Source organism: Saccopteryx bilineata, chromosome 3, assembly GCF_036850765.1.
Source record: "Saccopteryx bilineata isolate mSacBil1 chromosome 3, mSacBil1_pri_phased_curated, whole genome shotgun sequence".
In the NCBI taxonomy this organism is placed as follows: Eukaryota; Metazoa; Chordata; class Mammalia; order Chiroptera; family Emballonuridae; genus Saccopteryx; species Saccopteryx bilineata.
In genome coordinates this window covers 111,180,759-111,205,873 of record NC_089492.1, presented here as the reverse complement: position 1 = coordinate 111,205,873, position 25,115 = coordinate 111,180,759, and the positions used below count along the sequence as shown (strand labels likewise).

The 25,115-nt window shown below is 41.4% G+C and overlaps 1 protein-coding gene across 3 annotated transcripts in view; it reads right to left on the bottom strand.

Annotated features, from left to right (window-relative positions):
- The window catches only part of EML6 (EMAP like 6), a 283,824-nt gene that overhangs the window by 163,219 nt on the left and 95,490 nt on the right, over positions 1–25,115 (bottom strand). For all 3 annotated transcript variants that reach the window (XM_066267137.1, XM_066267140.1, XM_066267139.1), the window contains exons 3-7: positions 20,082–20,241; positions 15,489–15,587; positions 12,114–12,182; positions 7,924–8,109; positions 4,113–4,248 (exon numbers count right to left, since the gene is read on the bottom strand). In XM_066267137.1, the coding sequence (XP_066123234.1) occupies positions 4,113–4,248; positions 7,924–8,109; positions 12,114–12,182; positions 15,489–15,587; positions 20,082–20,241 (650 nt within the window). The remainder of the gene's footprint in view (positions 1–4,112; positions 4,249–7,923; positions 8,110–12,113; positions 12,183–15,488; positions 15,588–20,081; positions 20,242–25,115) is intronic.

The following is a 25,115-nucleotide window of genomic DNA, read 5'->3' as shown; positions in this document are numbered from 1 at the left end:
AAACCACTCGAGTGTGTAGCTTCATGACCAAATCCACAGCAAGGAAGTTCTAACATTGCTCTGTTTGAATCTACTCCTTTCAAAATATGTACACTGTTTCCCTCTTTTGAGGCAAAGAGTCTGAATGAAGGTAGAGATGAAAGCCGACTTCTTTCAGGGTGGGATGAAGTCCCCCCAGACTCTGTCCATCTGCCTTCTTCCTCTTGTTCTGTCCTTTCCCATCTCCTCTCCACCCCATCCTCTGCAAACGCTCAGAAGGCCAAGGGTCTAGTCTGGCTGGCAGAGGGGGAAGCTAGACCAGAAAACTATTTATACTTCAATTACTTTTAACTCTCTCCTCAAACCCTACTATTTTAATCGCTGTATTTGTGCTGGGACTCCTCCCTCTCTCAGGCCTGCTCCTACCTCCATGTGCTCTAGGGCACGCCTGATACAGGGTGGGCCGGCAGCTGGCCTCAGAGGTCACCTCAGAGAAGGCTGGGTCTGAGACTGCACCTGTTCTGACGGTGCAAAGCAGCTTGTGAGCTCGGCCTCCTTCCTGCTTCCATGCGATGGTGGTGTCAAGGGGGAAGCAGCAGCTCTGGGGTGAGTCAGGATCACAGCAGGCTTCCTCTGTGTGGTCCTGTTCACACAGGCTCAAGGAGTTGGGATTATTATCAACACTTCTACCAAGAGCCTTTCATTCTTTTGACACTAGACATTTATCCTGACTTTCCACTGAAGGCTAGAATAAACCCCACCATTTTTTTTTTAAAAGTTTGATAGTGCCTAACGGACTTCTGTTACGGTGCTGCCAAAATGTAACTGGCAAAGGCACTAATGTGGGGGTGGGGTGCTACATGGATAAAATTTATTATTTCAATAGTTAGAACTTATTTTAATGAGTAAAAAATCAATTATAAAAATAGTTTATTAAAGCCATGGTTTTGCAGATATTACTGGTTTTGAGCAGTTAAAAAACAACAACAATTAACTGCAATGTGGTCCGATTCTTTGAAACCACAGCCTCCAAAATACAGGCTTCATCCCACTGGTCATCCACCTAAAAATGCATGCCAACCCTTTCTCTGATAAACTGTACACTCGGGTGCTGAGGGCTGAGACGCAGGCCGCTTGCCTGTCTACTGCACCACCTGTATCTAGTCTGAGCTTGGCTGGGGCGTGTGTGGAGGAAGTCTCCTGAGACTACTATACAATAGAAGGTGTCCCTGTCTGTCTTTCTTTGACTCTGGGGACAGGAGTTGGCATGGGGTTAGCTGTGTGCAATCAACACAAACCCCTGGTCATAAAGACGTTCATTCTGAATCAGTCCTGAACTTTCCATTAAGAGTCAGGGACTCAGTGTCAGCTAGAAAAGTACAGCAGGGTAAAATACGGCTTCTTTCCTGATCCCCCCACGTTAAGATTTATGCTTTAATTATGTGATACAATTTTTGGAAGAGCTGGATAAAGTGCTTGCCAAAAATAAATCATCATTTCTGGTTGCTGCTCCCCAACATTTAGCCAGTTTATGGTCAATAATCCCATCTAGGAAGTCATCTAAATTTTGCTCCTAGCTTACCTTGAAGTTTCATACTTCAAAGTCAAACATTTTTTATAGCTCTTCTAACATCTTTTTACACTCTTCTTTGGGCTCTTAGTATTTTTCCGGACAAAGTTGCATTGCCCCACACTCTACAGCAGAGAACTTAAGGGTCTTCACTGTATTCATGTTGATGCACTGATGTGGACACTAAACTCTACGACTTCCCATGTTGACCTCTGTGCCTGGTATTCAGAAACGTATCCATACTAGGATCCTAAACTTCCATAAGGAAATAACAATTCAATCTGCAGATTAGCTGACTATAAATGTACTTTTTTTTTTTTTTTTTGTATTTCACAAATACAAAATATTTAAAGCAGCTGGACGCCAAGTATATATAGGAAGTACAATATCCAACTCACTTCGCTGTTGCTCAGCTTTTAAGAAAGATTTGGTTAAAAACTTTATTTAAGGAGGATGGCCTGAAGAATAGGTAGGCTGTGTGTTCCTCTCAGTCAGTCCTCTGGAGTCTACCACACAATTCGGCCTATGGACAAACCTCTGTGGCCACACTGCCATCAGCCCACATGAAGGGGCATCAGGTGAAACAACCCAATGAATAGCAGCTCACTTCAGGCCTTTTGAGGACTGTGGGTCTCACGTCAGAAAGATTCTCAGAAAATTCCTCTCTTATCTCAGCCCTGGGAATAATTCTCCTTCATCTGAGCAATGAGTGAGTTTTCATCTTGTAGACGCCCTGACTCCTGGCACTGAGCACCCCACTCTTATCACCGGCTGCAGGAGCCATGGAAGGTGTGGGCTCCACCTACAACATATAAACAGAACTCCCGGGTGCTTAGTGTACTAACATCACATGATTTCAGCTTATCTTTCCTATTTACATTTTCCTCTTTAATCTCTTACACCCAACTTCCTTATCTGTAAAAGTGAGATAATCCTATCATGAGAATTAAAAAAGATGTATGTATAAGCTGCTTTGTAAGCCTCTGGTACACATTTACTCAATATATTCTAGTAATAGCTAACATTTATTGAGTGCTGACTATGCACCATGACTTATTCTAAGCACTTCTAAGAGTATATTTAATCCTCATACAACTCTATGAGGTTAGTGTTAGTGTTATCCCCATTTTATAGATAAGGAAACTAAAGGCCCAGCCAATGTGAAGAAATTTGACCAAGGTCTCAAATCTATCACAGGTAAAATCTGGATTTGAACCAAGGTCTCCTGACTCTGGGCCCATGCTCTTAACTTATACTAATATGGCAGATAGTATTTTAAAGCTATTTTTTGAAATTAATTTCTTTTGTAACAGTGGATTCCGTCTGATCTTTTTCGTCTGATTTTTGCTTAACTCATCTTGGCTTGTAAAACAATAACTGGCCCACCCAGCCCCTAGATGTTTGCCCAGGCTCCTTGAAGAAGCCGCAGGCATCCGGTGTTTGATTAGGGGCTTATCGGAAAGGCAAGGCCGCAAGCATCTGAGGCAATCAATTGTTGCACTCGCCGGGTAAAATAGACACTGGAGGCGTTTAGAGAGTTTAAACAAAGTTTTATGGCAAAGAAAAAGCCAAACCTGCGCAGGGGTGAGCTCGGGTGGCAGTTACCAGTCACACCGAGCGCCTACAATTTAGGGGTTTTTATAGCGTAGCAAGCAAGCGGTTCATACAGAAGCGAATTTTACATTTAGCACTTGGCTCCCCCAAATTAAATTTTAGTCAGACGTGCCTTAGTAACCAGTCATACAGTTGAAAGCCCCCAGTTGGAAAAGTCCCTATCTATCCTCCAGGATTGGGTTGCGCTAATTATCCTGGGAGTTTTACGACTCCTATCTCAAGGATTCATCTATTCCTAGCCATCCTGGGAGTCTAACAACTTCCATTTGTTCCTAGTCATCCTGGGAGTCTAACACCTTCCTTACCTCAAGGACTCATCTGTCCCGGGAATAGGTTATATCACATCAATCACCCTGAGAACTGTTACAACTCCCCTCCATGAAATTAAGCAGATGTTTGCCCATCAATTACCCTGAAAACTGTTACAACTCCTCTCCTTGAAAATAGGTATAAAACTTGCCTGCTGAAGTGGCTCGGGGCTCTTGGCCATTTCCTTGCCTTGGGCCCTCTCGCGAGTGTAATAAACTTTTCTTTGTTTTACCCTGAGTCTAGAATTCTGTTGGTGCGTCCTCGGTCAACACTTTGTCATGCTTTTTCTATCACTTATATATTTTCAGAGGCTGGATGCAGTTATATTTAGGGTCACCAACTTGTCCAGAACTTCCCAATTTTTATAAATGTAAGTCTCATTTCCCCAGATACTGCTCAGTAGATGTACCATTATGTTTCTCCTTGCAGTAGAACCACTGCCAGTACATAGATACTTTTGTGCAGATTAGAAAAAAGGGCATCCATTTATTTTTAACATACTTTTGATCTTGTATTTGATATATTTCTGTACATTGTCTTAAGTCCTTTGTGGAATGAGTACAGAAAAACATGTAAGTCCAGAACTTCCCTCACATTTAACACTCTTAGAATTATGAGTAAGTATTAATACGTATATTACCTTTATATCCTTGTTCTGTCTCCCTGAGATCAATTTTGGTGATTGGTTTGAAATCGGTATCCCATAATCGTATACATCCATCACGTCCACCAGTGGCAAAGCCTTCTTCACAAGCATACATGCTAAAGATTCCAGCCTGTTAATAAGGGCAGATGACACTCAATGCTGCACAGTCGTTGTAGCTGGGTCTTGATGATTAGAAGTCAAAACAAAAACAGAAACAAATCCCTTGTTCTCTATTGAAATCCTTACAATAAAACAAGCAACCATTTATAGTATACTTTATTTTGGCTAGATTAAAAATTAAGCATTATGTCTGGCCTGGGGTGGCACAGTGGATAGAGCATCAACCTGGAGCGCTGAGGTAGCCGATTTGAAACTCTGGGCTTGCCAGGTCAAGGCACATAAGACAAGTAATCAATGAACAACTAAAGTGAAGCAACTATGAATTGATACTGCTCATTCCTCCCCCCACTCTCCTCTCTATAAAATCAATAAATAAAATCTTTTAAAAAATTTAATCCTTACAATCACCAGAGCAAACTAGTTCAAGAGTTCCTTTGTCATTATTAAACTGATGGCAGGTTGTAAAAAAATTATTCAGAATTCTTTGGTTAAAGCAGATATGGAAATCCTAAATTCCTTTACATAATGAGTGATCGTTATAAAGATGTGACAGTTCATCATTATAAAGAAAAGTAAGACAATATTAGAGGGTTTTCATATAAATTGCTGCCAAATAAGTTAAAATACTTGGTCTCGGAACAAACACTTCTACAGGTACGAACGCATCATAGTGAGCTCAAGAAGGCACCACCTGAGCCTAACTCAGTGGTTCTCAAAGTGTGCACGAGGGCGCACTGATGCGCCCTATGGTATTCCAGAGAAATATATGTCTGTTGGGGACCAAAAAGCCAACAGAGTTTTTGGAGTTTAGATTTTTGGGGGACAGAGGTGTGGGGAATTGGCTGTAAGCTGACAGTCTGCCCAACCCCCACCTCGCTTGCCTGATTAGGTTGCAAAAGGCTGTTAAGCGGTGGTGCTGGATTGTTTACACTACCCCTATGTTCCCTAGAAAGACTGTAGGCAAGTTTCTTCTATCCTTTGATTGATGTAAAGTTAAGATGTTATGTATGGTGGGGGTTTTTTCTGCACTTGGTAAAAAAAAATTCTTGGGTTGCCTTGGAAACGTGATCAGAGACCATTGATTTGTTAATGGCCTCACTTTGCCCTGTAAATAAAGCAAGATTTGGTTTTTGGGTGTGCTTTGTTCTTGCCAGCAGCAATTACAGGGCCCTCCCAAACCCGTATTTTCTTAATTCTGCGTGTTTTCTTAATTCTGCACCATTCCCACTCGGGACCTGAAATTACTAGCTGTGCTAGTTCACGGCATGTGCCCAGGTATAAAAATAAATATAGTTACTCTATTATACCATTTCATTATGGAAATACTGCTCTTTTTGTTAACACATCATTATTATATTTATTATTAACACATCATTATATTGTTTTTAGATAAATACACCCAAATAAAATGCATAGATTTCTCAAAAAGCAGCATGATATTGAAGAATCCAATTCTTGAAGTGAGCAAAAGTTAAGTGTAAATAAAATAGGACTTGAAGGCTGACAGGCAGAGTTGAATTTATAGCATTTTCCATCACTTAACACTGAACAATACAACTGGATTGGAAACCCATTCATGGAAGCTTCAAGTGATTTTGGTTTAACATTAACAGAAGAAGAAGAACTGGCAGCTATATCCACTGATTGTGGATTGATGATTAAACATAAGGAATTGTCTCTTGAAGCCTTTTGGATTTCTATAAAAGAAGAATATGTAGCAATATCTAAAAAGGCTTTGAACATTTTACTATAATTTTCAACATCCTATTTAATGTGAATTAGAATTTTCTACCCTCAAGGCAATTCAGAGTAAAAAGAGGAATTCTTCAATGTATTGATGAGGAAATGAGAGTTTGCCTTTCAAATATATGTCCAAACATTGAAGAAATCACTAGGACACATCAGGCTCATGTTTCTCATAAACACAAGAATGAAAAAACTTAACACATTCACGCCGGGACCTGCCGAGTTTACTAAATCTTACTAAGAATGTATCTATACACATAAAAAGATAACTTTTTTGTCATTTTTTAATTTTTTAACCCCTATTCTTTACGAATTCTAAAAATCATAACTCAAAAAATGTAACATAAAAATGTTTAATGTCAGAATAAATTTTTTTAAATTTATTTCTTTTTTTAAATTTATTTATTCATTTTTAGAGAGGAGAGAGAGAGACAGAGAGGGAGAGAGAGGAGAGAGACACACAGAGAGAGAAGGGGGAGGAGCTGGAAGCATCAACTCCCATATGTGCCTTGACCAGGCAAGCCCAGGGTTTTGAACCGGCGACCTCAGCATTTCCAGGTCGACGCTTTATCCACTGCGCCACCACAGGTTTTTTGTATTTGTTTTAAATTTCTTTCTTTCTTTTTTTAATTTATTTATTCATTTTTATGTCAGAATAAATTTAATTTTGTCATATTTATTTTGTTTACTTACCATAAAAGTACTCTTGGACTTTATTTTTTTCTTTAATATTTGACTTAATTACTATAACATATTTCTCAGAAATTTGTATATAGTGCGCCTACAATTATTTGTAGGATTTTAAATGCTCCCCAACTTCAAAATGTCTAAGAACCACCGGCCTAACTGAATGCACAAATTACGGTGGCATTAGCTTGAGCATCACTGAAGATGCTTTTTCACCTCTGAAACAGTTTTAGAATTTAAAGATGTTTTCCTACAGGAAAATATTTTATTTGGTCTGTTTAAAAGTGCTGCAAGTGAATAATGTTGACATGATCCAGGGGGAAGAGAAATTAGGTTACTAAGGCAACTGCTTTTACGAATGAGGACCAATACCAATCTCTTAATTGTTTAAAAGCTGTCCCATAATTATTAAAGCCAAGAAAATTGGTCTTGAACATACAAGACAATGAAAGATGGAAAATTTCATAACTCTTTTGCTAAGACTTGCTAAAACCTTTCTTCCTATTATAAGCAATAGGGGATCAATTTGGAGGCAAATAAGCAAAAGGGCTATTGAGTCTCCGGTAACATTTTACCACATTTTCATGGGCTTCAATAGGCTTTACTCTTCATATGATCTCCCCATTTTTCCAGATATTTCCCTTTTATCATCTGTACCTACAGCCATGTAACCATTTCAATACATGTCAAAATTGAGCAGCTTGGTCAGAAGTCAAGTTTGCCCTGTTCTTATAGAGCAGACCACCAAAAGAGTTTGCCAATGGTTTGTTTGCATTTTAAGAGCTTGTGACTTGGACCTAGAGGTGAGGAGAATCTACCTTACTAATCAATGTAAAAATAATTGTCTCCAGACTTGCTACTCAACATATGGGCCACAGGCCAGCAACGGTGACATTATCTCAGACCCACTGAGTCAGAATCTGCACTTCAACAAGATCTCTAAGAGACCTGTAGGCACATTAAAGTTTGAGAAGTGCTGGTCTAGTAAGATGATACTGATAGTGAACTTGTTGTCTTCTGTCAAGCTACTATTGCTAAACAACAACACTGATCAGCCAATCAATAACTGAGGTAAAGGCTAATTATGATGCTTTTGAAGTATTTCTTCTAGGTGAATAAAAAAATTGGGGAAATCTTTCAGGCACGTTTAGGGAGTGTTCAGCTGTACTAGCTGATCCTAAAGCAATAGGGGAAAAAAAGAGATTTGTGACCTTAACTTATTTATACTAAGCTTCCACACAAGCATACTTACACTATGTGCTCCTTGAATGGTGCGGACTAAATTGAGCCCTTTCCAGACATAGATGTCCCCATTTAAAGCACCAGAGTAGGTGATGTCTTCTTTGGCACACGCAAGGCAAAGGATGGTCTGAAGATCTCCTGTTTTACCAAATATCCCTCTTTTTGCAGTCAGGGCATTTCCACATAGTGTCCAAAACTAGAAAGTAAGTGACAAAATAAATAGACCCAAAAACAAAGCATTCCAAGGCATTGCATTATTAGCGTTCATTTGCCATGTCTCAATATGTGTATATAACTTGCTCTTGCGGAACTAGACACACACAGTTTAACCTGTTTTGCTGTGACAGCAGAAAACTGCATAACATTTTAGCCAACTACCAGCATGAAAAAAAATTAGGCTATTTCAAAACATTCAAAGTTCAAAAATTTCAAAACTTTGCTAATTGTTTCATGGTAATTTAATATAAAATCTCAATGTTCCCAGAGTTGGATGAATCATCATGTTTTGGTTTAATTTCTTTTCATATGAACTCATATAGGTTCACTGAATAGAAGTTTAGTAATACAGACAAGATAAAGAGGAAAAATCGAATTTATCCACAACCTGCTGTTAACATGTTGACATATCTTGTAGGCATCATTTTGGTGTATATATTTGGAAATAATTTCTTTCTAACAAAAAGTGTTATGAATCTTCATTGTAAAAATGTTACTTAGAAATCTGTTTTTAAATATAAATTCTATTTCCATATAGCTGAATAACTCACTAGGCTTTTCCGTGTCAGTGGTATAATTTATCACACAGAAAACCATAAGCACTAATGCTCAATGGAAGGCAGCAGGGCGTCTCCTGTGGGGAGATAGAAATTATTTTGTTTCCGTATCTTTTTAAAAAATATACAAAATGGCATAACTTTAGTGCCATGTATATAGTCTCTCACAGTTCATAGTGGCTCCTTACAAATGTCTAGTTAATCTTAATACCCTCGAGAAGAGGCTTAGACAGGTATTGCACTGCTCACAAAAACTAGGGGATATTTCAAAATGAATATGAAGCGATCAAATATCCCTTGATTTTTGTGAGCAGTGTACTATCCTCAGTTGGAAGTGAGACCGGAGCACCAGAGGCTTGCCGAGAGTCAAGGTTCAAGCAGGGTATGCATGGCAAGTTACTGAAGTCTTGATCTTTGCGCCTGGAGACCTTTAAATCGAATGAAAACATGCATCAAACAAGAGAGCATTTTAAGGCAGCATATTCGGGTCACATACAAGTGGCAAGAGAATTCAAAGACAGAGAACCATGCTGAATTAATTGGGACAAGGCTCATTTGGATTGGTATTGGAGATGAAATCGCACTGAGGTTTAGGAGAGCAGGATTAAGGCAAACCTAGGTGACAAAAGGTGAGGAAAAATCAGTGACATCCCTAATATTTTATGTCTGCAAGAGAGGAAAACTGGTGGTCCTCTCAGAGTAGACGGTATTCAAGGAAGCGCACCAGGAGGGCGGGGCCTCGGAGAGCTATGGAGGAGGTGCCCTGGGCGGGGGCATGAGAGACTATACAGGATTCTTCTCCCATTAACGAGCAAATTGTCAACTCTGGTGATTCATTTCCTTGGGTATTGTTTTTATGAAAAGGCACAAAAGTATATATAGAAAGAATAAAAGATCTGGGAAGAGATAGGTATAAGGTTTGGTAAGACACTTAAGTATTAACTTTGAACTCAAACAAACTATTTGACCTAACTGCATACACATCAAAGAACTTGCTGCTCATGGCGAGCCTTAAGGCAGACACTCATCTTTCTCTCCATGTCTCCCCGGGAGTGAAGATTAAAAGGAGAGTAATTCTTTGTAATTATTATCCATTTAACTTGGGGTGTGCACCTCTAACCTGAGTTACTGAAATATTTCTAGATAGGCAACCACAAAAAATTGAGAGCATTATCCTCAGACACAAAGGGTTTCTGATGAAATCATCCAGTCAGATGGTATAATGTCGACAACAGACATTCCAAATAATCAAATTATTCTCCAAAAAGGCACAATTATAATGCCAGGATAAGTATGAGCTTTGCTCCAGAAAATGGCAAATCTTTTGACATTATCTCCTCTTAAGAGACACTTCCTCTTTGGAAAACAATGACAGTTTAGGGTGGCAACACATCGTTAAACCCACATCAAATGAAGAGTCATTGTCCATCTTTTCCAATTTCCACTCACAGATTGCAATGCAAATTTTGTTGGAACTGGCAGTTACCTTGGAGTCCATCTGGCCCCAGGTAATCTCTAAGGTCTCTTCTGTCTGACTAGAGACTTGGAGAAGGATCAACAGTATCCACATACTTCTAAGCTCATTTGCTGTAAAACCAACCAAGCAGACAGTGCTCAACTGCTACTGTTTTTCAAGCATTAATTTCAGATCATTGAAATTTGCCTGTGTGCAAAACCAGAAAGGATTTCACCCTAGTTACAAAAATTTCACATAAAAATATTTCTTACAGGGCATCCAAGATTTTGCATTCACCTTGTGACTGGAATCATTCATTTGCTGTTAGGCAACTTTTGGGGGAAAGGGTGGGGATCCTAGAACTGGATGGAGAAAATATAGTGAAAATAATTTGTTGAAGCCTGTTGAAATTTGATGTGGATTTCTTTCTAAACAAATTAATAAAGAATGGCTGAGTGGGCATGTGCAGATTCTTCCCATTTGAGGTGGAAAATGCTTGTTTTTGCTTAGAAAAAAAAATGCCTAAGTCTGCTAAAACACAACTAACAAATTTAACAGCATAAGCACCTCAGTGTTTTCAAATGAAGTCCCAGGGTTTTATCTCTCTCTGCTTTTAGATTTAACTGATTAAAAATTAGAGTTAACCAAGGATGGAAAAGAATAGGAAGAAGCTAGAGAATTCTATCAGTTAAGCAGCTACTCTATTATTTTTAATAATCTGGTTGGGGGGGGGTTACGCCAAGTTAAATCATTAAAGAAATAATTTCTAAGTGGAAAGAACTCTACACAGGGAGCCAAAGATTGAGTTTAAATCTGACCCATGCCACAGTGTTTGTGATCCTAGGAAATGGGCAAAGAAATTAACATTATTGTGCCCCTACTGCTTCCAGGACATTGTTTGACATAACTCTTTAACAAATTCAGGTGGTCGGATCCCCCTCTGCCACCCAGATTATTTTTTCCTAGAGGATCAAATTCAGCCTCAGGGAGATTGAATAGCTTTCCCACAGTCAAGTAGAGGGAGATGAAACCAATATTCTTAGGTCCTGCCTTCCTCAGAGCGGAATGTGCAGACTGGAGGATTGCTCCGGGCCAGGCTCCCAGGCTCCCAGAGCCACCAAAGCCCAGCAGAGACTGCACTCACCATGAGCGCATTTCTTTTCTTGAAGCTCAAAGAACTCAGTGCCTTTGTCATATTTTAGACCGATCACAAACTCATGGTGGCAGATACATATCTTTGATTAATAAAGTGTTAAGGTAATTAATATTTAATGACTGCAGTATATTTTGTGGCCAAAATCTTTGCAAATATTGGTTCCCATGGAAAGAGTCTCAAAAAGAGATTATTTGGTGATGAAAACATTACCTTTGAACATGTTATGTGCCAAGGACCTTTCTGCTCCCTGGTCCCATGATTCCACAGGTGACCAATGCCTGTTAACTCCTGACAGAGGTGCAACCCCTCCCCTGGGTTCTGCTGCCTGCCAAGACCTCTCTACCAAACTCACCTGCCCGCCAGCTCCAATAGCACTGCCTTCCTGAAACACTTCACCATTCCTCGCCACCTGAGATCTCTCCTTTATCCCTACAGGAGTTCAGTTTTGCCTCTTACACATGGTACAAACTCAACTGTTTATCAAATTTAATGAGTTTTCTAGATTTTCATGTCTCACACAGCCCACCTAAGGAAGGATCCTCCAACTGCTGCTAAAGCAGTAAGTGCCTGTATTTCAGCAAACATATCCCCAGGTTAAAATCAGGTTTCTGCACAGGATTACAAAATGTTTATAAAACCCTAAAGTGTTGGTAATCTGATGTTAGCTTCCTTCAAGATCAAACAGGAAGCAAGGCTCCCAATTTAAGGAAAACAATGTAAAGTCGAGCAGTTTCTCACCACCAAATTATATGTATAAACACCTAAAATTCTTTTCATACAAGGTACCAAAAATTTGAAAAAGATAACTACTTTACCTTTATATGTTTTACTCCACAGCTAACCACTCTGTTTGGCTGATATGGATCCCAGGAAATATCAAAAATCTGTTTAAAAAATATTAAAAGTCGCTATGTTGGTCATTTATGTGTTTTTGCCTTCTTGTAGATACCAGCCCAATGGCCGATACGCTACCCTAACACTGAGAACACAATGTCACCTGCACAGACTGAAAAGTGGAGCATTTGGCTCTGGGGGTGAGTCGGAAATTGCTAACACATATTTTATCGTCTCATGTCGACTTACCTTAGGCCTCAATAGAGAGGTAATAATTAAGCACAATCATTGAGAACTGGTGTCACATTTGTAACTTTGGCCATGCAAGGTAAATAAATTGTGATGGATAACTTTTTTTATAGCTCTCCACAATGTTAATAAAACACTTTTGAGACAGTTTTACAAAATAAAAAAATTTAAAAATTATAAAATCCTTCATTTTAAGTAGAAAAATGTTTAATAGTCAATTATAACTCAATGTGGCCAACGGTTTCTAGTAATCATAGAATATATATTCCTGGACGTAAGGCAGAAGTATTTACCCGGCACTAAGCCCACCAAAAAGAATTCTAGACCATCATTTTAATCTGATCCAAAACATTATTATAGTTTCAGTTTTCCAAGAAAGTGAAAATATCCTTGCTAATATTACTTATCATTCTTTAAGAAAAGCTACCAGGCTTGGCCTGTGGTGGCACAGTGGGTAAAGTACCAACCTGGAATCCTAGGGCACCAGTTCGAAACTCTGGGCTTGCCCTGTCAAGGCACATACTACAAGCAATCAATGAACAACTGAAATGAAGCAACCATGAGTTGATACTTCTCACCCTATCCCCTCCTTCTCTCCTATGTAAAATCAATAAATAAAATATTTTAAAAAAAGAAAAGAAAAGCTACCAGGCAGCTTGCAAGTACTTCTATAGTATTTCTATTTTGGGGACAGGAAAGAGAAGGCTGCCATTCTTTAGGGTCAAATCACCTGTGGCAATTGTTTAAGTGCATATTTCCATGGCCCACAGGAGAGAATCTGATTTAGTGGGTCTGAAATTGAGTTTAGTCATCTGCATTTTTTTTTAAGATTTTATTTGATTTTAGAGAGGAAAGAGAGAAAAGGGGAGGGGGAAAAACGGAAAGCATCAAATTCTCACATGTGCCCTGACAGGGCAAGCCTGGGGTTTCAAACTGGTGACCTCAGTGTTCCAGGTTGACACCCTAGCTACTGTATCACCACAGGTCAGGAGTGGCTCCTGCATTTTTAAACAGATCCCCGGAGATTCTGATGCAGGTGGTCTATGGACCACATTCTGTGAAGCTCTAATAAAGAACCAATTGCCAGGGCCAGAATCTAGACCAGAAAAAGCATGTAGGCTGCTAACTTCTCATCAAATAGAAAGGACCAATATGGACCAATCATCAGAGAAAGGAGGAGGATCTATACCAGGGGTCGGGAACCTATGGCTTGTGAGCCAGATGTGGCTCTTTTGATGGCTGCATCTGGCTCACAGACAAATCTTTAATAAAAAAAATAATAATGTTAAAAATATAAAACATTCTCATGTATTACAATCCACTCATTTCCTACCGCTCATGTTCATGGTTGCGGGTGGCTGGAGCCAATCACAGCTGTCCTCTGGGACAACACCAAATTTTTATTGGATAATGTGTAACGTACATGGGTTGTTGTATGACTCTCATGGATTACATTTTAAAATATGTGGCGTTCATGGCTTTCTCAGCCAAAAAGTTTCCCGATCCCTGATCTATACCCTTCAGTTAAGTAGAAAGGAACAATTATGAACCACAGAAAGAGCTCTTGGTCCAAGTACCCATTTTGGCTATGTAAGCTCAGGCCATTTTTAGACTCTCTAACCTTACCTTCATTTTCTCTAAAATTAATGACACCATCTTAGTTTTGTTATAAGGTCAATTAAGATAAGGGTCATTTTGCAGGCTGTAAAGCACTCATTATGCAAATGAGTACTAGGGATTAAGTATTTCAGCCACCAAAATAATCTTGAAGATAATCATTTGCTCATAAGCAGCCAATAATCATTCATATTTGCATCAGTAATAAAGAACAAAACTAGGTGTCGTACAAATTATGGGATCTGGGAGAACAATGTTCTAAAAGAACAGTATTTCATCAAAACATGCTAGGCTGTTAAAATAGAGTTTTCAGTACAGTAGCATTGCACTTCTCACAATCAACTCCTACCTCAGAAGAGTACAATACAGTAATTCGTGTATTGATTCCATCTAATTTACTCTATAAGATATGACGGGATCACAGCATGAACAGAAGCAGTTAACATCCAAAATGTAAGCATCACAAATATTTTCAACCTGTTCATTAAGTACTAAGTTAATACCAACACCTGGGGTAGAGCCCAAGCACCTCTACGCTGTGGAATATCCTTAGAGAATTTTTATGTGTAGTCAGAGCGGGGAACCATTGGGCCAGAGGGATGCCAGGCCTCTTCCATCATTAAAGTTCCATTGCTGGTCACTCCTGGGCTTTCTGAGAACTTAATCCTCCAGTACAATTTGCCCAAATGTGTAGCAACTATTGGGTCCCTTTAATACCACAGTTCTCCATAGGTGACCATACTATTCATATTAAAAAATGTTTTAGAGTTCTCACAAAGCAAGAGACAGCAAATTTAATATTTAATTAAGGCTTCATTCTGCACGGGCACATATTGGGCAGAAATACAAAACAACTAGGAATGAATGTAAGACAATCATGCAAATTCATTAATTTTGAATTAGAAAATCAAGACAGTAAAGTAGCCAACTTATTTTAATTATGCAAAACACTGGAGAAATATATTTCTTACGAGTTAATGTATATGCCTGCTTCATATCCTATCTTGCCAGCCATGACTACATTAAAGTATCATTTCTGATAACACTGACTTCAATTTGAATAAGCAGGCCACAATTTACATCCAAGTTCCTCAAATATAGCAAAGAATCACAAAGTTGTCATTACATTCATTTGAAATTCAAATGCTTGTGAATGTATTTTGTGAGTATTAATTTCTAACAACTATTTCCATTTCCAAATGAATGCATCTAAACTTTGCATATAGTTTCAAATTCAATTCTTGTTTGATTTTGTAAGGAGCTATGAAAAGCAGTAACAACTTAAAAATATCCAATCACCAAAAGAAATTGCCAACAGAACTGTTAATCATGTTACTTTTTTAAAATAGTAAGTTTTTAAGTTGAAATTGTAGGGAAAACATTCATGTGGAAATTTTATTTTTAAAAGTATTACAAACTCCAAGAAGCTCTATAACAAGTCCCCCATAGTTATACAATCTGCATGGCTCAGTTCAATAAGGTCTTCTTACCCGGTCAGAGTGGCCGGTGGCTGAGGCCAGAAGTTTTCCCTTCCTCCAATCCCAAATGCAGACTGTGTTTTTGGCATCCAATCCCACAGAGGCTAAACGCTAAAAATAAGAATAATTTAATACCTTAAAATAATGGCAAGATTTCTCATTTATCCATGCCTTTTTTCAACAAATGGTTACTGATGAACAACTATGGACCAAGCTATAAGCTTCTTATGAAAAAAAAATCATTTCCCAAGCTCCATCTTAAATCCAAAACTAAAGAAAGCTTCAAAGTAGATGAGACATAATAGCATATACTGAAATTTTAAAAGCTCTATCAATTACAACCCATTTATCTTTCTTAAACATTGGAAACGTGCAAAAATCTCATGAATCTCCGATCAATCAGGGAAAATCAAAGGAACAGAACCTGAAAGCAAGGTTTAAATTTAATTTTTAAATTTAAGATTTTTTTTTTATACAGAGACAGAGAGAGAGTCAGAGAGAAAGACAGACAGACAGGAACGGAGAGATGAGAAGCATCAATCATTAGTTTTTCGTTGCGACACCTTAGTTGTTCACTGATTGCTTTCTTATATGTGCCTTGACCATGGGGCTACAGCAGACCAAATAACCCCTTGCTCAAGCCAGCGACCTTGGGTCCAAGCTGGTGGGTGAGCTTTGCTTAAACCAGATGAGCCCGTGCTCAAGCTGGTGACCTTGAGGTCTCGAACCTGGGTCCTCGGCATCCCAGTCCAACGCTCTATCCACTGCACCACCACCTGGTCAGGCTAAATTTAAGATCCTAATGTGAGATTTAAGAAAGTCTAGGATTTTATAGTCTGAAAGCCTCAACAAACTGCTAGAATTAAAAGGATTTGACAAATATGTAGAAGAGAAATCCCATAAATGAACCGTATTTCCATTCTTTTTAATTTCTCTTATTTCATAAACATCTCAAGTGACTAATGAAGAATACATAATTTAAGTAAAGATAAACTGGCACGTCATCTTCCAGTCCAAATTCTTTGGGTTCATATCAGAATTTGTCCTCAAAAAGAAAGGAAAATTTAACATGTGTATACCCACCAAAAGTGTCCAAACAAATACAGTATTAGAAACACCAAAATCAGAGGTCCTAGCAGGATATCAGTTCTAAGGAAACAGCACTGTGTAGCAGACAGAGATCGGGACTGGGAGGAAGTAGATTTGGCTTTTATTTTGACTTTGTAAGAAGCCAGACAAAAGGCCTTGAAAAATTAATTAATCTCCTTAAATCTCAGTTTTCTCATCTGTCAAACAAATGTAAAATATCTGTTTGGTAGGATTTTTATGTGGATCAGAGAAACAATGTATGTCCAAGGGTTTTAAAAACACAGCATTACCTAAGAGTATCTGAGCTGATGTATTTCATCAAGTATGTTTGTGCATGTGTGTAAGTGTGGGTATGTATGGAATCAGACAGCCATGTATGGCTAAACGTACACATTATCATACTGAGACTATTCAGGTTTCTTCACTATGGACGGCTTTCATTGCAAATATTTAGTATTAAAAAATATAGTTGGAAGTTTTAAAATGTGCCATTAAAAAGGGGGTCTTTATAAAAAGGGGATCTTTGCTATAATTTTTAATTGAATGGTTAGATTCCACTCAGCTTCTTTTTCTTTAAAAAAAAAAAAAAACTAGAAAAAGTAGTTAAAAAACACAGGCAAAAAGTAAAACCCACATTTCTTGATTGAGAAAAAGCCAAAAGGAATCAATTTTGTTTATTTGTACTGACAAACCTCATAGCTACCTGAGGAGCATTTATATTGAGAGGAAGGGCCATTTGTCATTTTCTAAATATCACTCGAGTCCAGTGGACTCTGTCTAGGGGATAAGGCAGAGCTGAGCAATCGGAATCAGCAAGCTAGGAAATCCATCACTGCAAGCAAACAGATTATCCTTCTCAACTGACAGTGAAGTCCACCCCTACCGTGCAAAATGGAACCTAAAAGTCAAAGCTGGATTTCCCTGAGTCACCTTACATTTTTCTTGTGATGCTTTAAAACAGCCATTTTTAACTGGTATGCTGTGGCACTCTGGTGTACCGCAAGGAGTTTTAAAACATGCAATGCCTATTTAGTCAGGGGCACTAACCTCTTTCCCCTTAGATTATCAAATAGAAAAGACAACAGCCGACACAAGAGCCATCTGGGTGAGGGGAGGTAGCTGAGCATAAAGGGGGCATAAATGGTGGTAGAAGGAGACCTGGCTTCAGGTGGTGAACACACAGTATACAGATGATGTATTATAAATTGTACACCTGAAACCTCTATAATTTTATTAACCAATGTTTCCCCATAAATTCAATTTAAATAATACCAAGAGCTGTTCAGTGTGAGTGAATCAAAATCATACCAATATTTTTTTTTGGTCAGATCAGCAGAATTTAGTGATTAGTTTACGTGTGTCAGGAGATAAAAGGTTGAAAATCACTGCTTTAGAACAAATTTTGATAAAGAAATGTTTGCTAGGAAAAACTCAACCCAAAGCAGAGTAGAGAGTGTGCGTGTAAATACACATTACACTTGTACATGCATGTGCATCTGACACATTCACTCAGTTTAGTCAGGAAGTCAATAACTGCCAGTCTGAACAAATGTCACTAACCAGCTTTTTCTCTTTAGATATGGATATACAATTGAATGTAGGCATTATCCTGACTAAATTAGATAAGGTTACCACGTAGTAAAATCAAAAACATGTATACCAGGGCTCTACACTGTGGTGTTTCTAGTTCTAGAAAGAAAAATAATAATCACTAGTCTCTCAAAATAGCAGAACACAGTAAGTATGTAAATGTTAACTGTTTAAAAAGTGACCATAACAAGGTCAAGCCGTACAATCCGCTGAACTTCATACAAACTCCAAGTTTGGTCAAGGCTCTATGAGTAATTTAACAGGTCTTGCCACAGCATGGACTTAAAGAATTAACTCTGAAATTTGACAAAAATTGGATTGGAGAAATTAACTGGCAGCAATATGAAGGGTAAAGAGAAAAACCAGATTGAAGGTGGCCTAGGGACACGGAGCAGGCCAAGGACAAAAGGCACAGCCCTCGTGAGGAGGTGAACGCAGTGGGAGCCAGGAATGGCCCTGCGATATTTCCGCTCCGTTTTCTATAACATATTTTTTAAATGAGATATAACTGACATCTATGACACAAATATCTTCTGCCAAGTGTTCTGGAAGTCAAAAGAAAGACGAATTTTGGTGGGGGTACTGGAAAGGCTTCATAAAGAATTCTGAAGTTCTTGGAAGAGTGAGCTGCTTTAAGGGGCAAAGAAGCCAAGCAGGGCACTTGAGGTGGAGGGGAAGCCTGAGAGAGGGTCTGAAGGTGCAAAAAAGGAAGTTCTGGTAGAGGAACCCGCTGGCTTGTCCAACTTGACTGCAGATAGTGACAGCTAGAACAGTTGGTTAGCCTGGAATGCCCAGCTGCAAAATGTAGAATGCCCAGCTGCAAAAGCTTAAAAATAAGCTTTTCTTAGCCCTGGCTGGTTGGCTCAGCGGTAGAGCGTCGGCCTGGCGTGCGGGGGATCCGGGTTCGATTCCCGGCCAGGGCACACAGGAGAAGCGCCCATTTGCTTCTCCCACCCCCACCCCCTCCTTCCTCTCTGTCTCTCTCTTCCCCTCCCGCAGCCAAGGCTCCATTGGAGCAAAGATGGCCCGGGCGCTGGGGATGGCTCCTTGGCCTCTGCCCCCGGCGCTGGAGTGGCTCTGGTTGCGGCAGAGCGAAGTCCCGGAGGGGCAGAGCATCGCCCCCTGGTGGGCGTGCCGGGTGGATCCCGGTCGGGCGCATGCGGGAGTCTGTCTGTCTCTCCCTGTTTCCAGCTTCAGAAAAATACAAAAAAAAAAAAAGCTTTTCTTGTTTTTAAATAATTCTCTCATACTTTTTTTTCATTGGTAGAAGGTATTATCAAGGAATTTACTGTGTGGAGACCAGGTAAGAAGTTACACTGTCAGGCATGACATGGATTTGGAACTTAATGGATGGTGGCAGAGAGAATGGGAAGGAGAGGATGAATGTCAGAGCTACTGTCCAGAAACTAAGAAATACACATGAATCAGAGACCGCTTGAATTGTGGAAAAGTGGGTAGGGAGAAGTTGTTAGAAGTGACCTCAAGGGAAAGAGTCATAGAGAATCTTCTCAGTGAATTATTAGGACATGATGTTATCTTCCGAAAGCAAGGGAAACCAAGGTGATGCACAGGGTTTGAAGTGTGTGGAAAAGGTTTGGTCCAACCCTTATTCCATCAGGAAGCTAACAATGGAAGACAAAGTGGAATTGCTGAGTCATGACAGATCTGGCCAGCCTGAGTTCCTCACTTCCTTTCTGGGGGCCTTTTAACCAGATGGTGAGACTGAAGGAATCAAAATGGGCTTACTCAGAGCTGGTGTCAATTCCACAGCTTGACAAAGGACCAAACAGGTGAAGACTGTAAGAGGCCGCCAAGGGCAGACAGCAAGAGCTGACAGACTCGCTAAACCTATAGGCTATGCTCATATAATTCTAAGTGACTTATGAGAAATCTTTAAAGAAAATGAAAACAGAAAAAGATACACACCTGTCCATCTGAGTCGAAAGCCAGGCAGGCAACTCCATGTGTATGAACATCTTTAAGGATAGATACAGTTTGGACATTATAGGAATCCCATACACATATATATGGCTCCTTCCCAACTTGGCCAGTTGCAACAAGAGTTTTATCTGGGTGTAAGGCAAGGCTGAAAAAGAAAAAGGCCTCTTTTTCACATCTCCTACTGAACACAGTTAAGAACAACACTGATCATCTTTTATCTACATTTGTTTCTTATTTAAATCCTCTAACAAGAGTCTGAACTGTCCCCCAAAATTAATTACCCAATTAGTCAAAACACAAATGTTCAACTTTGGCAAAGAGAGGCTTAGCCCCATTTAATAATTTCATCTGATTTTACCCACTTGGTTACCTTGAAAATAAGATCCTATTTTGATATTATGATTATAATTCTATGGTTAGAAAATCTTCTATATGGCTCCATAACTGCTTTATGTCATGATATTTACTTACTGGTTTTGAAAATATTATTCAGCTTTCAAGTTAGCTTTTGACTTTAGAAGGGAAGTGCTGTTGCTAGGAGAGAAAGCACTTCTCAGAATTAACCCTGCTTGCAGAAGGTGGCTACCATCCTCATTAGGATTTCAAAGCATGGAGGGGTTCAGAGTCAGCTGCTGTTTCTGTTGCCATCGATCATGTATTTTAAATGAAATTGTCTACTTTACATTAATTACCGTGACACCAAGAGAACTACTAATGACTCTCCTTATGGTTTGTGTAGCATGTTTCCTCTGTAGTCCAACCAAAATAAAACTTTGTCAAATACCAACTGGAATTTCTAGGAGGCTGTAGCAGTCAAGAGGGAGAAACATTACTATTATTATTCCTAGCCACTCTAATGTTTTAAATTCCCTGTGTGAAGAAATTGTGCCATTCTAAAAATAAGTATTGGGAATATAAAACAAAACAAAAAAAGAGCACATTACCTACATACAAAAAAAGCTAGCAAATGACTTTACATAGAAACAAAAGTAGAGGTTTTTTTCTTTTAAATTTCAGTGTGATTTTAATAAAAGTATATGCTCTGGAATTCGACACCTGGATTTGCACACTGGCTGCCCCTTACTACCTCAGGTCCTTTGAACATATTGATTTCTTTTGCCTCAAGCTCCCCGCCTATAGAATAAAGACACTATATAAAAATAGGTAATATGATGAATATGGAGCCAGCACAGGACCTGGCACACAGGAAGCACTTGATACAAGTTAATCACCATCACTTGTGTCACTATATCAGACAGACACAACCAACATATTCATGTCTCCGTAGGTACAGTGTGCCTTGCAAAAACACACTACTTCCTAGTTTTCTCCTGGCTCCATGTGCGGTCCTCACAGTGCCCTCTGCAGCCACTCAGCACCCCAGGGTGTCACAGTGCCCTCATCCCACTGTGCTCCCTTCCTGGGCTTCCCACCAAACCTTTACCATCTTTTGCAGGGGACCCCTGAGTTAGCACCCCGTTCCCACCGACAGGCCACCCAGGCCCATGTACCCTGGAGCAGAGCACAACCCGTCCTCCCAGGAGTCGCCAGCGCCCCACAGCAGAGGGCCGCGGTCCAGGGACTGCTTCGAGGCCGGAGGCCTGCTCCACCCGCACTCTCCCCTCGAGGCTGGGGGCTGCACAGGGTTCCCGGCTTTCTTAGGCAGAGAGGGTGCAGTGAGAGCCCGCCGGGTGCTCCTGTGCCTTCCTGGGTTGGACAGTGAGTGCAGGTCCACATGGAGGTGCAGGGAAAGGACCGGCTGAGCGTCAGGGAGGCTCAGAGAATGGTGGGACCAGGTGCTGCTGCCACGACCTCACGGAACTCACGGGCTCTCAGGAGTTCTCCAGGGGCCAGCAGCGGCCTGGGAGGAGGAACCCTGGGTTCCCGGTACCAGCGGCCATTCACCCCTGGATCCTCAGCAAGGTGTCTGGCTCATGCCACCTGTAATGCTGGTGGCCAAGGCCAGGCAGGTCCACACTGGATTCGGGCAGACGGCAGAGAAACTGCAGAGCCGGTGAGCGGTGGGCCATTCCGTTTAATAAAGTCTCACAACGGTGGACAAGCACAAGGGCAGACAAAGGCAGGGGAAACTGCCTCTCAGGCAAACAAACAGCACAATGGCCCCTCACAGTGGCGGGCGGGCAATCCGCGCACCCGCCCTGCCTGAGCACAAGTGCCCATAGCCTTACATAGGCCATACACATGTGGTGCTGCCACGTGCTCACACACCAATCAGGTAAAGGGCTCGCAGCAGGTAAACCAGCGAGCAAGACTAATACAGCTGCCCCACACCACCTGTCAAGCAAACCCAGTCCTCTTAGATGTGTCCCTCAACCCCCACCCCAAGTCACGGTCTCAGCCCAGGTCACTTTGCCCCACCAGCCCACCAGGTGTTGGGGACCAGGCTCTGCCTAAGGTCTGGGCAGGGGCAGACCACCCTAGGCCAGAAACAGGGCGTGAACCGCAAGGGCAGCAAGTCTATCACCTCCAGAGGATGAAGGCTCTGGGGCATCGGTGTGAGCTTCCCGCTCGGCTGCTGAGGCCCCACTCCAACATCTGCCGAGGTCCAAGGCCACAGCAACCCAAACACGGTTTACTGCACGTCGTCAAGGCCAGCTGCTCCTCACAACGGCAAGGTGTCTAGAATCTGCTCCTGGAGCCTCTGCCCTGAAGGACAACCTCAGGGCATTGCCGTCTCCCGACCACTGGCCTCTCCGCCCAAGCCCTTCCATCCGGCAATGTTCTCCTCTAATGAACCTCCCACCTGTCTGGGTGGTGCCTGAGGGGAACGTGCAGGGTTTCCCAGGAAGGTAAACAAGGTGCAGGTGCGCTTTGGGGCTTCAGCTGTATAGTCGGGAGTACCTGAGGGTCCAGGTGGAAGGGTAGGGAGGGCTCAGACTCACTTGGGCCCCAGGTGCTGCTGCTGGGACCACTCTACCCTGAGGAGGCCCCATCTCTCAGGACCCAGAGAGTTCTGAGGGCCATAGCGAAGTCCTGTGATGAGAAGCACCCACGTGCCCATATCTGCCTTAGCCGTCTAACAAGTGCTTGCTGGAAAATGTATCTTCAGGAATCTTTATAAGGAGTAATATAAAAAAATAACATATAAAAGCAGAGCTTTTTCACAATAGGTGAACTCTAAAGGCTTTAAAACTTTTTATAGTTGTAGAACACCTTACCATTCAGACTTGGTAAGAGGTGACCAATAAGGTACAAAAGGACCCTCTTAATCTCAGTTTTGCTGGGGTAACTTTGGTATTTGATTATATCTAGATGTCCTAGAAAATTACAAGTAGATTATAAAGTAAGTGGATGAAAGCAGTCTGTGAAAACCTTATGACAGCTCATTCTTTCATTCATTCATTCAACAAACCCTTATTTAAGGACCTAAGAACTGCCCTGGCCGGTTGGCTCAGCGGTAGAGCGTTGGCCTAGCGTGCGGAGAACCCGGGTTCGATTCCCGGCCAGGGCACACAGGAGAAGCGCCCATTTGCTTCTCCACCCCTCCGCCACGCTTTCCTCTCTGTCTCTCTCTTCCCCTCCCGCAGCCAAGGCTCCATTGGAGCAAAGATGGCACGGGCGCTGGGGATGGCTCTGTGGCCTCTGCCTCAGGCGCTAGAGTGGCTCTGGTCGCAACATGGCGACGCCCCGGATGGGCAGAGCATCGCCCCCTGGTGGATAGAGCGTCGCCCCTGGTGGGCGTGCCGGGTGGATCCCGGTCGGGCGCATGCGGGAGTCTGTCTGACTGTCTCTCCCTGTTTCCAGCTTCAGAAAAATGAAAAGAAAAAAAAGAAAAGAAAAAAAAAAAAAGGACCTAAGAACTATCAGGAGCAGCATTATCAATACATAAAAAGAAAATACGCCACCCAAGAAGCTCAGCAAGAGAGGAAAGACAGACATGTAAATAAAATGTCAGTGCATATATACAATGACATAGAAAGATGGAGGATAGAGGATGGTGTGACCCAGGACTTTATCAAAAACATTCGTTCATATGAAAGACAAGGTGCAAAGCACATCCATGTGAAAAGACAGTGTCCACAATCCAAGCCTTGTAGAGAATACTAGGAAATGAGATGGGTCAGACAAGCTGAGGCAACCATGAAAGCCCTTTGTAATGCCGGTGGCCACGGCCAGGCAGGTTCACGTTGGATTTGGGCAGGTGGTGTAGAGAAACTGTGGAGCCAGAAAGTGTCAGGCCACGCCAGTTTATTGGAGGCTCACAAAGACAGGCGAGCAAATAAACACCAAAAGGGAAAGAGCTAATAAACAAAAGAAAATCTGCTATTCACAGTAAGGGCAAGAGAGCCAGGAGAACACCTCACAGTGGCAGGAAAGCATTGCCCAGGGGAAGCAGCCACAGCCGTATACAGGCTGTGCACACCTGCCTCCGCCATGTGCTCACACACTAATCAAGTAAAGTGCTCGCAGCTGATAAACCCACGACCAAGCCTAACACGGCTGCTCCACACCCTTAAAAGCAGGCCAGGAGTTAGGGCACCACTGACGATTACCAGCAGGACACCACATGGACACTTCCATATTTTAGGAAGGTAACCCTAGTAGCAGGGAGGCACAACAGGGAAGCACAGATGTTGAGGGTGTTAGGAGAGGAGGCAGAGAGGCCAGGAGGGACCAGGTGAGAGACAGGGAGGTGAGACAGGGGTAGAGGGGAGGGAGAGGATGAGTCAAAGGATAGTTAAGGAAACAAGAGAGAAAAATAGGGGAAACCCAGGAGACTCCCCAGGTCTCCACATCCCTGAGGGTACGGGAAAGAGGATTTGACCACATGCTCCAGGAGGGCAGGCTGGGTTCTCTCACTGGCATCACAGTTCCTGAAACATCCTATGGCAGAGCAAGCATTCACAGAGTGCCTGCTGAAGAGGGAGCAGAGGATGCCACCTGGCTGCCGTCTTGCCCCGCCCCTCACTACAGGCAGCAGGTGCTCCCTGGGCTGGAAAATAAAGAGGAAGGGGCATACTTCCCCTGTATGTTCAGAGATACTTTCAAGAGACAGAA